The following is a 13587-nucleotide window of genomic DNA, read 5'->3' on the forward strand; positions in this document are numbered from 1 at the left end:
TAACCGGAGTTTCTTGCAGACAAGATTAGTCTCTTATGATTTCAGATATGTACAGCTCAGCTGGTCACCCTATTTTACATCTTCCCAGCCTACCTCTGGGAACTTATTTTAGCATGAGACAGATTATCAACTCATGATGCTTTTTCCCCCCTCCACCAAATGGGAGAGTCTGTGGCAAATAGTTCACACTGAGGTATTTAGCTTTCAGGCACCTGCACTGGGGCAGATGAATCCTTCCACAGTGACATTTCATGCTTTTTACACAAGTAGCAGACTGGTCAGATATGTCTAGGGTATACATTAAAAATGACAGATATTTTCAGACAGACAGCTTGTATCAAGCTGTCTCATAACTTCTCCCGCTTTCTAAAAATAAAACTAACACCAAGTATTTCTTCCCTTTGACATGAAACCCAAGACTATTTATATTTCACCATGCCTTTGGGAAATGCCTCCATCTCTTTTATTTTTCATTTTCTCTTAGAATGCTGTTTTGTGGCATGTGCCTTGTTCTTCAAAATGAATCAGTCTTTTTTTTTTTTTTTAAATCAGAAGTGGACAAGGATGAGTAAATATTCAGGCATTTACTGAGAGTAATCACTATCGTATCAGTGATGCTTGGTCTTAAATCTTAAATAGCCTTACCAATGAACTTTTTCACCTCCTATTTCTCCATAGCTTCAGCAGCAGCACAGACCCTCAACCCGAGCTTTCCAATCCCCCTCCCCAGGACTCCCACTGACACTCCCCAACGGGATGGGATTTGCTCCTGTCCTCAACTGGCCCACAGCTGAGCCAGCTCCAGCTCCCACCTGCATGAAAAGCAGCCTGCCTGCTCCCAGCGCTCGGGCTGGAAAGGTGCGTAGGGGTACACAAGCCTCATCTTTCCCACCACAGCTGCTGTCCTACCCCTCCCCCTGGTCCCAGCACCAGCAGTAATCCCCCTTGGAAGTCCCTTCCTGACCTACGCAGGTCTTGCCACTGCTGCAAAAGACTCCCTTCATTGTCTCTACACTTGCACATGTGTGCATCCATCTAACCTGTTTTTCCATTTCAAAATTCACGGTCAGCAGTCTGTACCCTTGTAAAACTGGTGAAACTAGCATCTTTCTACAGGGTCACCTGCAGACACTGAAAAGAAACCAACCCGAATAAATGCATCCCCATACAAAACCTAAAGGAACTACCAATAGGGTTGGAGCGACCTGCTGAAAGCACTTTGTTACTCCTGTTATCGCTGCCGAACACTTCATCAGTTTTCATAAACACACTGAGCTCCACCTTGCATCGCTGGCTTTTCTTTGCTGCTCCTCCTCTCTTGATGGCCAGAAACCTCATTCTCATTTCCAGCATCTTATGATTTAAGGTACACGGGTTTTGTTTTTCTCACTGACTGTGAATGTCTCCTCAACTCAGGGGTGAAGAAGGATTTTTATCTTATTGCTTCTCCATTAATCCAGTGCATCCCCAATATATCTGTCTACTTTGCACATCAAAAAGGTGACCTCTGGTTTGTATATAAAGGGTGAGATATCTAGGCCACAGCTTTCCTTGGCTGCCTGCCCATACAGTCTAACATAGGGGGCATCTGGTGTTTCCTGAGGACTGGAAGTCCTACTCGCTTGGATTTCTCACAGCCCATCCCCTGACACAGTAATTCTGGTGCCCTGCTCCATGCCCTCTTTTCTTCCCTAAATCCTAGTTCTGCCTGTCCCATATGTTGATAATATACTTCTGGAAATGGCTGAGGGTCAATGTCCACGCTGAAGTGGACACTACCTAGCACGTTTTCATTCTACCAGGTACAAGTTCTTGGCCATCAGGGTGTCATAAAGCTGACAAAGACCTTGTCTGAATCCAGCTCTTCAGGATAATCTGAAGAAAAGATCAAGGCAACTACGGGATCCCAAAGGGCTCAAGGGTTCAAAAGCATCATTCTTCTCATTTGAATAGTCACAGGCTCCTGACAGCAGAGTCCAGAGCCACTTGTGCTGCCAACTCCTTAGCATGCTTATAAGCTTCAATAGGTATTTACTCAAGTAATCATAGAATCATTTAGGCTGGAAAATATCTTCAAGATCACCGAGTCCAACTGTTGACAGGTACTTACTCACTCCAAAGAAACAGGACTGGTTGTTTTAAAAATGAAAGCAATCTGGCTTTATTTATTCTTCTTTGAAGTAATAAATAATGCAGTACTAAAAATTGATCATAACATACTCTAATACATTCTACCAAAATCTATTTTTAACTAATCATCCAGGCAGCAGACAGACTCCATAGAAATGAGAAAAGCACTGCTGTAATATTTTAGGAGCACCCGTCCAGTGACTGTTTTGAATAGGCACTCAATTTCACCTTTCAGCAGGTCTGAGCTACTGTAATCATCTGTTTTTCACTTCCTACTTTCCGGTCATTTTCCTTCTCTTTTTGAATTTTAGAAACTGCCAGAATAGGCTTATGTGGAGGAACTGAAAGCGCAAGGGAGTGAAAGGCCAAGCACAAGCTGTGCATTACCTGTGAGAGTGCCCGTATTCCTCTTGTAGGGGTGTTACTTCTCCAAACCTGCATTTTCTTAGGCCTCCTCACCTGGCTTTTTTTTTTTTTTTTCTTTTAACAAAACCTGCTTTATATCTTTTTCTCACACCTCATGCATGCCCAAAGCATGCAAGACAGGGCTGCCAGTACACATAGGCATTCCTTTTAGGTGAAGAGTGCCACGGCACGCAGGGCATGGCTAGCAGGTTCCCCAGCAGTACCCAAGGCTCTGAAACCTCTCCTCTCCCAAAACCTGGCGCTCCAGTTCAGACTCCCTTCCCAGCAAAAGGTGGTCCACTGCAACATCCAGAACTAAACTGAAACATAGAGAGGTACCACATTCCTGTTCATCAAGGATATTCGTCAGAGACCGCACTTAAAACATTTGTGGCAGTTCTATAAAACTCATTACAACTTCTCTGAGGAAATCTTTATGTTCCCGACCTTTGACTGCTTAGCGCTTCCTTAATTCCTTCTTGTCTGAATACTCCCACATAAATAGAATATATATACTATTGTGTGTCACTGCAGGTAATATTGTGGCAAAAATGAAGCCAGCCAAACAATCAACAAATCTCTGCCTCGAGCTGGAAGTCATGACAGGCACAAAAACAAACAAACAAATGAACAAACAAATAGATGCCTCTATTGCGGGGACTTGAGCAGCCTCCTGCACACTGAAAGCCAAAGACTGGCATTTCTGGTGGGCAATAAATCATACACTGAGATAAAACCATGATATTCGTTTAATTCAAGGGAAAGTAGCTGGAACAGCTAGAGATGTCTAGATGCAATTATTTTGAAGAACAGAATCCCAAACAAGCTCATCTGGAGTGCTGCACTGCACTGTGTTGTTAAAAATTTATGACGGAAAAAAACCAGACTCACATGAGACCCTGTGTACATGCTAAACACAATGAAACAAAATCATTTTCCCCCAAATGCCTACAAAATGAGCTGACCTCAGAAAAATGTCCCTATGTTTAAATAATAAATACATGCCCCAAAACGCTTTCACTCAACTTGTCGAAGTATCATTTGTTGACAACAGAAATCAGGAACACAAAAGAGAGCTACCATGTCAAACATAAATACTTTTTTTTTTAATTGCAGTGATATGAAAGCTAAAACAGTCTGCAACAGGAAAGGGAACTATGTCTTTATTTTTGTTATGTAAAAGAAGTGTTTGCCTTTGCTGACTGCTGATGTGATGTGATGTGATGGTGCCATCTAGCAGGATACCAGAGGAAGTCAGGTTTCAGTCCTCTACAGCAGCAGGGCTGTGTGTGTGTGGGGAATTTCTAAAAAAACAAACCCAGAGATTTTCCATTTCTTCCCACTGGCTTCTTCTATATGAGCATCTGATCTAAAACTCTGTATGCAACCCTGCCAGAAGTCTTCATCATCTACGCAGAAAAAAACACACTATCTTAAGACAGAAAAAAATGTTATTAAAAATAAACCAAAAACTTGGTTAAATTTTGCATGAGACTTTGTTTTTAGAGCTGCTTTACATTTTCAAGGGTAATCTTTTGGCCTTTCTCCTTTCCTGCCTTAAAGTTTAATAAAACAAAGTTCTGCCACATCTTCTGTAACATCAGTTGTTTCAAGGCAATTCAAAGGGTCTTTTCTTGACACTGCTTGAGATTTGTTGTGGGCTTCAAGATAAGGAATTCCCACTTCTTGAGTCTGCAAACTGTTAATTCTGAAAGTTACAGATACTTACATGTAACTCAGCATCTTTAGACAAAATAACTTGATTGCATTAAGGCCTGTGATTCTTGGGTGTGCAGCATGAAAGAGGCAGCAAGCCACTGAAGTTTGCCTATCCTACCGTGGCAAGCTATTGCTATTCAAATACTTTCTCCAGAGAAATGACTCTTCACAATGACGGATCGTTTAGGTTCATTTTTTCAGCCTGGTGCAGGTACAAGGCAGGATGTTGAGTCCAGCATCCCTGACGCCAAGGCCTGCCGGTACCTCTGTGCGGAGCAGCACTGCACCACAGATGGGCTTGCTAGACGCCCAGCACCGTTCCGCCCAGGGCACGCTCCCTGCAAGCACCTCCTCTGATTATGTGTCTGAGAAAGGAACCAGTTCCTCCGTCTCCTTTTTTGGACTCTTTCATATCAGATTCAAATTGCCCTTTCTGTTGCTAGAACAGAATTTTCTATAGGAGCATTTAACTTGGTACTTAATAGAATTTTTAGACCAAAACTTTCAATCAAAGAAAGCAGACAAAAATTGTTCAGATACTTATTATTCACTGCAGAATTGCTTTCCTACCTGTTCCTCCATTCCCTTAGAAACTGCAGTTGAAGCTTTTAAAATCACTAAGAATTTTGCATAGGCTCTTATTTGTAACGTTGTATACTGGCACTAAAGATGTAAATAACATTTGTTTCCCCTTCCCACCTTCCTTCTCAAAAGCTTGCCTTTAGCCAACAAAAAAGGCCGTTTACTACTACCTTCCAGATTTTTCAATTAATTTTCTCAGTATATTGCTACTTCTCCCCGTTTACAAGTTCAGCAGGTTTCCACCAGGAAGAAGGGGAGTGTGAGACAGGAAAAGCCTTGTCGGCAGCGCTGAGCACGGCCCTCCGTCCTGCCAGGTGGCTTCCTGGGGTTACGTGGGTAGACTGGAGGGGCAGCCCTTTTTCGGGACACCAGGCAATATTTGCAAGAGGGAGAAACTGGCACTTCTGCTTTGTGTAGAAGAAAATAACTTCAGGAGGTGCAACATGACATTTCAGTCTAAGGAGACTGCCTCCTTTGGGAGCGGTGGCTGCCTTTGTGGGCACCTTGGCAAAGAGGGGTGCTCTGTTGCTGCAGGTCGCAGCTCCCCTCCCTCGCTGCCACACGTTAATTCCCGTTAAACATCTGGCATGTTTGTATTTCATCCTGTTAACTACTTTTTGAATTCTGGGGCAAATATCCTAATTGTCCTTTTGTTTGTGGCATAACTTTTTATTTTCACTTCATTGTATTTTTACAGATTTTGACAAAACTGAAGGCTACTGAATGATTTCATAATTAATATCTGCATAATTGCCACCTAATTTAGTGCAAACACTGATGCATAATTTAAAACAGCTGCGCTAGATAATCACAAGGCTTAGCATGAGACAGCCTGTTGATCTTATATTTCTTTTCAGACATGGCCTATGAGTATTTAATTTTCCTACTGGAAATGTTATTTTTTTTTCCTTCTTGACTAAAGGTCACATAAGCAGTAGAATAATGCTGTCACTAAATAACATCTTTAAGCAGCATTCTCTGTAATGCTATTTTTATACCGTCAGTCTTTGTCCCACTTCCATTGCTACAGAAAATAAGGCCATGTACTACTGTTCTCTATTGATGTGAGCAAGACTGTTTTCATTAAAGTAATTTGGAATTTGGTTAATTGTCCTGTAATAAGCAAGAGCTTAGGAAACACCCGCTGAGCTTGAGGACACAGATAAAAAAGGCCCAGAAGTGCCAATGCCTTAACCTACCGTCGCAGTCAATGGGGTGATACGACCTAGTCAGTAAGCCAACGGAGCCTGGAGATCACTTCATGTGATCACCCACTGCTGCTCATTTGCTCACCAGGCTTTTAGTACCACTGGGCTAAGGTCTCCTGTCTGTCATCCAGTTCAGAAGTATGCAGATTGTCTAGCTCCTGTACTGCATCTGTCAAGCTTGTCAAAATGTCCTGGATAACCTACAGCTCCAAGGTTATCTTAGGACGATCTTAAACGTCAGTAGACACATGTTTAGGCAACTGAACCAAGCCCTGCGTGACTTTTGAAGGTTGAGCCAGACTGTTCTCCAGAATTCATCTGACTGTGTTGATAACCTTCACAGCCTACACTGGGTACTTAAATCTTCTACCTTGCACGTAGACACCCATACCCAGACACCAACACCCACAAGTCTTAATTTCGGGCTGAGTCCTAACCTTTTAATCCTTGTAGGGCTCACCAATGCATATACGTACATGAAGCAATAGTAAGGCTTTCTACTCAGAAATTTCAAGTCCCCCAAAGCAGGTGTGTTAGCATTATTCAAAACTGAAATTCAGTCCCAGAATTTAGAATGACACCTCTCTCAAATGTTAGGATAGATTATCCTGAACATTGTTCCTCTGTTAACTCATCTTTGGAGTGCAGAGTAGAGGAAGTCACATTTCTCTGCATCTGTATTAGCATGAACATCAACACCTCCAATCTTTTTCCCAAGTTTCTAATCCTGTATTTACTTATAGAACAAGTATTAAAACAAAAAGAGAACCAAACTTCCAAATCCAATTTTCCTTATGGTCTTATGACTTCAGTATCACCCTGAAATTACAGTAGTGTACATAAATATAAATAAAACTCAATAAATATTGTTTTGTTCCTCTGCAACTACCTGAAAGGAGGTTGTAGCAAGGTGAGTGTTGGTCTCTTTTCCCAAGTAGCAAGTAATAGGATGAGATGAAACAGCTTCAAGTTGTGCCAGGGCAGGTTTAGATTGGATATTAGGAAACATTTCTTCACTGGAAGGGTTGTCAAGCGCTGGAAGAGGCTGCCCAGGGAAGTAGCTGAGTCACCATCCCTGGAGGTATTTAAAAGATGTGTAGATGTGGCACTTAGGGACATGGTTTAGTGGTGGACTTGGCAGTGTTGGGATAATGGTGGGACTCAATGATCTTCAAAGTCATTTCCCACCTAAATGGTTCTATGATTCTACCTGTGCGTGAAGCTGAGCAGGTAACAGTTTCCTTGCCTGCTCGAGTATTGCTAGTCCGCTAGCTACAGGAGTAATAATTAAAAGCTTTATAATAAAGATCTCTGAAGTATATATTTACACACAATGACTGTATTAATACTTTAAATAAGATGTTTCACATATCTCTGCCCTCACGCATGCACTAGAGGGAGCTAGGATCAAACCCTCCAAATACTTGCCCTAATGCTGCTTCTCACCGTCGTTTCACACTACTTGGAACTTTGCTGGTTCCATCCTCCAAGAACAAGCTGTCAGCATCCCCAAACAACAACTGAATGGAAGTTCATTAAGGATCTAACCCTTAAGCGAGATTAAGCAGCTGTGGCTTGCAGCCCCACTCTGGTGGGAATGGCTGGAGCAGTTGTGGAGGGGGAAAGAGCAAAAGGGAAAGGACCAGTAACCTCTTGACTGGTCATGCTCCTGGCCTCCTCACGTACCTTTGGAAGTCCACCTGCCTTTCACTGGAAATCCCAAGCTGAAGTCCCCCACCTCCACCTCCTCTCATCACAGCCTGGCAACTAGAGTAAGTAGGGACACCCCCTCACAAAGATGTCCACATGCCATGAACAGCAACACCACCAGTTCTTGTATCAACTGAGTCAGTTTTTAACCAGGATTTGTAAAACAGGATTTGCTAAAGCATTTTTGCTCCATCCTGTTTTCATTGCACTGAGCCCAAAGTGATTCTCTTCCCCTCTGAAGGACACTGCAAGAAAATTATTTTGGTTTTAAAACCTGACTTCTATGAGTCAGGAAAAGCAAGAGACTTCCAATTTTCAATATATTCTTAACTGTCACCCTGCACGGATGTACTACAGTAAAGCCTTTAACCCTACACAATGTTCTCACGTGCCTCATGCCATACATTGAACACGCAACGTAGAGCTGCTGGCCGAGCATGACCAATTGTGAGTGTCAATGCAGGCACATTTTGAGCTGTTACTTGTGTTATTTTCAGAGAAAGGACATACAGAAGACACGAGACACAGTTCATCTTTTTTCAAAACACAAGCTGACAGCACATACTAAATAATTTACTGGAACCAACAGAGTTGTTCGGGTTTTTAGCCATGAGCTGAGACTCTGTAACTTTTGGGATGCTGACTCGTCCTTCCACTGGTGCTTCAAAGACACAAGGATCATCACACTCCCCCAAAGAAGTCCAGCAATCTCTCCCGAGGCCAGAATACCAAGCCAAATGACACTGAGTGAAATGATTAAGCCCTGCTACAACTTTTATTTCATGCCTGGCTTTGTGAGAAGCCATGGGAACTGAAATGGGATGAACCAAAGGCTGCAGGTTGATTTAAAAAGTGCAGTAGAGACACTAGAAAGAGGAAACTGTATCCCACAAGTATGTAAAGCAGAGTGGCACAGACCCGGAAAGAAAATTTTATCTAGATGGGAGTAAAAAAAGTCCTTTTCTGAACAGAGGAGGGTTTACATCCATACAAGAGGACACAAAGGACATCACGACCATGAACAAAGTCTTAACCCAAGTTAATTACCTGCTCCTTCTGTGTTTCTTGGGCTAAAGAAATACTGAGAGTAAGGACCACAGAGTGACTACGGGGCCCTTCCCAGTGTTGCAGCTTTGTCTCCAACTCTTAGGAGGTTGGAAACAAACAGCAAACTTGGAGATCTGCCTTTTATAAAGCAGCAGTAACTACTACTACTTTCCCTATGTTCAAATACAGTTTTTTACAGTAGCTTTGAAAGATCTGCAATGACTAAAAGAAAGGGAAGAGTGAGAAGAAAAAGACAGGAATGGCACATGCTACAGAAGCCAACAAGAAAAGCTGCTGGGGTGGGGCTCATCTCCTCCACATGCAGTTGGTGCGGTTTTGGTTACACATCTACGCTCCTTCCACAGGCAACAGAACAGAGGCAGGACCCTCTAGGGCAATTTACCTTGCCCTAACACGGACTTCTAGAAAGGTAGATGAACTGGATGCCAAACTTCCAAATGGCTGAAGTCAAACAAGTGAAAACCCATCCCCGTGTTAAACCATACTTTAATTTCAGCATGAAGTTAGATGTATACAAATATATGCAGCCAACTAACTACACACAGACACTTCTTACAACCCCTGTTAAAATTTAAAATGCTTCAATCCTCCAATGCAAGCAAAATCTGCAATGGGAAAGGAAGGGCTCTGCCTGCTACTCTGCTAGATGAGAAAGTGCATTAAGGCACACCTATGCCTCCCCACTTGCACTAGTTACTTGTGTACCAGTATTCCAATTTTAACTTAAGAAAAATAATTAAAAAATAAGGCTGTTTACAGGTCCTTTTGTAGCACATGCATTTATGCTACTTCAGCCACCATCGGTCCCTCTGGTGCTCAGGAGTGTGGATAGTGGAGCCGCCCTGGCTGCATTCCCATGCTGGAGAGTGTCCCCAGCTGACCACCCCCCCCCCCCAGACTGCCCCTTGGCATCTTCAAGTCTCTCTGTCACCTCTTTGGGAACACAAAACTACACTGGGTACCACCAAACCGTTTTCTGTTGCCGATGCTGTTCTGGGAAGGACAGTGAAACGTGCCATTTGCCTGCTGTACTTTCCCACTCGTCCTAAGCATTTTTCCGTCAAAAGAAGCCAGCTCTCAGAAAAGAACACACAAAACGACAACCCTCTTTGGGTGAAAATGCTAGAAGCACAAACACCACAATGTCGGCAAACGAGCCTTTCAAAAAAAACGGAGAAAACTGACTGGTTTGTGTTTCTTTAAGAAAGTAGGGTGTATTTCAGAGGTAGTATATTTTTCCTAAGTTATTATAAATAAACTCTTGAGGCAACTTCTATTTTTCCATGGGATACTTAAATAATTTTGGGACAGACAGCAAAAAAAGGTAAATCCGCTGGTCTAACATTATTAAGCAAAACGTTTTCACCGATTTCTTTGTCATCCCTTGGCAGGTGGAGGGGCAGGGTTTCTACTGGGTCTGCAACAGCTTGTCAGTCTGGCCAGGAGCAACACCAGGAAAGGTGAAGGGGTCAGAGCCCTTTGCTTTCTCTTGGTGAGCAAATCTGCTTGCTTCCTCCACAGTCTGACCTCTCAAAACCTGAGAGAAAACAGCTCTCGGGTTGAAACACCCGAGCATGGTCCCAGAGCAACAGAAAAGCCAGAGCGACCCAACTGCTGCGCAAGCCCCTCTCCTGGCAGATGCTGGGCACACTGGGGGTGGGGGAATCTCTACAGCCCCCAAAGGGGAGGTCAAAGCTACACGCTCTGAGCTGCAATAGATACATTCTCCCTGGGAATCGGGTTCTACAGGAGGAGGGGGGAAACCCTACCAAAATGAAAACTGCCATTAACATGACAAACCACAGAAGAAAAGGAGAAAGTATCATCTTTCCTAGCCTGCCTCTGCCAAAAACCCTAGGGGTTCTTTGTAACAATGTCCTTCCTTAGGGAAATACAATTCCCAGGTTCAAAATACACTTTCAAACATTAAGCAGGCATAGTCATAATTTTCAGCACTTCAGTGCTGTTTTGGTCACTAGCATTTACTGAAAACATTCAGTATTTTTTCTGGTTTTTTGCTAGCTGCCTTGTTCCCGCTTGTGAGTTTAGTCAGCTTCCATGCTCACAGATTAGTCACTTCCACACACCCCATGGAGAAGGCTACATTAACACACCTGAACGTTTGAAACCTGTGATGATTTTTCTTTTGAACTTAGGAGTTAATAATAGACTTTTGTAAGCAGTCCAGTCCTACAGTGATTCTAACTCCAGCTGGGTTAATTACACAATAATTAGGTACAAACATCGCAACACAAAACACAGCTACATCATTATTTGCAACAAATGTTAACTCTAAATAAGTGCAACCTGTCCCACAAACACTTGCTATAAACGACTTAAAAATAAAATTAAAATTTGATGGGGTAAACACAGAAAGAAAAAAAATTCTCTGGGAGAATTTTTTTTGTTAAAAAAAAATTAAAATAAAAATCTCAGCACTCATTTAGAGTTCGGGATCTTGTGAAAGAAAGCTTTAAAAGGAGCAAACCTGATTTGCTGTGGCTGTTGCGGCGAAGGGAACACTTGTTGCAGGAGTTGTTGCTGCAGAGACAGTGGCGGCCGTAGCGTTGTGCATCATGGGTACTTTCAGGAGGGGAACCATGGAAGCAATGAACAGGAGGGTGCAGCATTATGGTAAGAGAAGTGGTATTTTTGGCATGGTGAATATCAAGAGCGGCAAGCCATCGTCATGGGTTAAACCGGCAGATGGCATGCAATCACAGTGCAAAGCGAGAAAGCGTGGCGGAGAAATAAAAAAAAAAGGGAAAATAGCTTATTACAAGTACAATTAAAGGAAGGTTGTCAACACAATCGGCGATTCCCAGAAAAAAAAAGCAAGGACCGTTGAAAACACGGGTGTTATGTCTAAGAAGAAGATTGCTTGTGCAAACGAGGTGTCTATCAAAACTGCCTGTTACCTGAGAACTGTTACATGAGCAATTTGTTTTCCCCCAGTATTGATTTAAAGCCCCGCATAATAAAGTTCTACTAAAAAAAAAAAAAGCCAAGAGCGGTTTGTACTGGGAAGAAAACCAATAAATGTTTACCTTAATTTTCAAATGCAATTAAAAACCGAATCATTTTCACTTATCTTCACTTTGAAGTAAGTCTGAAACTTGCCATCTTCCTTCATAATGTTATCTACCCATTTTTTCTGCTAGCTCTGCCTGTTAAAGACTTTATCAGAGTTAAATTACTATCTGCTTTGAGGCAAAAATCGGAAGGATGATAATAATTTTCCTATCTAAATACTACTTTGCTTAACCTAAAAAAGCAAGGTTGATTTTGTGAAAGTCATTGTTTTTGCTCATTTTAAGAATGAATTTTAATAAGCACCTTCATTGGAGAATTATTAACTTGACGTTTTAAAGGCTTGGTACTTTAAATGCTTATCTGAGTAGTCCCACACGCACAAACAAAAATATCACTGGGACAGGGCTATAGAATATAAGAAAGATTACTCTTCTGTCTTAGAGGCTATATTATATTGCATTGGACTTCCACTTTGCATGCCCAAAATATTAACTCCAAGCTGCAAATATGTTTAACAGAGGAGTGAGATTCAGATCGCGGGTTTCAACAGAGCCTCTGTGGATCAAAGTAGGCATTTCTGGGAAACGCTGATAAAACTTTCTAACACACAGCAAAAAGGAGAAATAGGCACACCACTATGAAACTTTAAAACACTGATGAAATTTGCTGGCTTTTCTCCAGTATTTTATGATTTTATAGTACTAGACAATATAAAATATAAAGAGAAATAAAACTTTGAAAACTGAAAAGCAGACTGGAATTCATGGTATTATGCTTTTGCAGTGTAGTTGTTATAGCAGGTGATATCACATCTAAACTGCAGCTTTCATCTATAAATCTAAACACTCTGCGAAGTCAACCAGAATGACAAGCGAACCTTTAATTCTAGTCAGTGTCTGAATCTTGCCTAGGATTTTTGAAACAAGTGAATATACATCATATACAGTACAAAAAGAGATCAATAAAGAAATTTGGAACCTACCAATACTGGTAGCGGGTGTCATGCACAAAACTGACCCTGCGTGTCATGCAATGATAGGTGAAAAAAGTGGATAAAGGGAAGAAACAGGTTAGCTGTTTAGAGTTAACATTCAAAGTGAGATTCAAGCATAACCACAGAGAAGTAAGTTAGTTAAATGAAACTGTAAGGTCATTCATAGTTTTGCTTTAATACAAAAAAAGGTGATTATGACCTTGCTGAACTCCCAAGCATATCGTGCGACTTTTGGCACTTTCTGTGTATATACCAAATACTTCATAAACCTTTTTATTTGGTACTTTTATCCTTCCACTTAGTACTTTTGCAGCAACAGGTTTTTCTTTGCAGAAACATCTTTGGTCAAATGTCACATTATTTGGGAATTTTAGAACTCGTTGCGTAATTCAGACAGCTCCATGTTGTGCGGATCAACACTCCCCAACTTTTTGATGTGCAGCAGAGAAAGAAGTTAAAATGGAATTAGCTGATATTGTTCTGCAGGGGCTTTATGAAATTTGTGTTTGATGTTAATGTGCTCATTCTTAACACAACACCAGAGGTGGAGAGGTGCTTCTGACCAAAGAAAACAATACTTTGACAACTCCCCAAGCTTAAAACCTTAAAGTGTGTAATGTTCCAGCAAAAGGCTCCCAGCGCACTTCAAAGGTGCTCTGGAAAGACTGCCATGTAGTTTACTTTTGGTGCCCTTAAACCTTTCTGGGAAGACCAAACAAAAAAAAAGAGCAGCAGCGG

At 41.9% G+C, this 13587-nt stretch overlaps 1 protein-coding gene across 11 annotated transcripts in view; it reads right to left on the bottom strand.

The window, feature by feature from the left end:
• The window catches only part of MBNL2 (muscleblind like splicing regulator 2), a 113562-nt gene that overhangs the window by 7411 nt on the left and 92564 nt on the right, over positions 1 to 13587 (bottom strand). For 6 of the 11 annotated variants that reach the window (XM_055801599.1, XM_055801595.1, XM_055801591.1 and 3 more), the window contains 2 exons: positions 12838 to 12873; positions 11311 to 11405 (listed from right to left, as the gene is read on the bottom strand). The exons of 2 other annotated variants lie outside the window; for them this stretch is intronic. In XM_055801599.1, the coding sequence (XP_055657574.1) occupies positions 11311 to 11405; positions 12838 to 12873 (131 nt within the window). The remainder of the gene's footprint in view (positions 1 to 11310; positions 11406 to 12837; positions 12874 to 13587) is intronic. 3 more of the 11 variants (XM_055801600.1, XM_055801597.1, XM_055801594.1) reach the window with 1 other exon arrangement.

This window comes from Falco peregrinus, chromosome 4, assembly GCF_023634155.1.
Source record: "Falco peregrinus isolate bFalPer1 chromosome 4, bFalPer1.pri, whole genome shotgun sequence".
Classification (NCBI taxonomy): domain Eukaryota; kingdom Metazoa; phylum Chordata; class Aves; order Falconiformes; family Falconidae; genus Falco; species Falco peregrinus.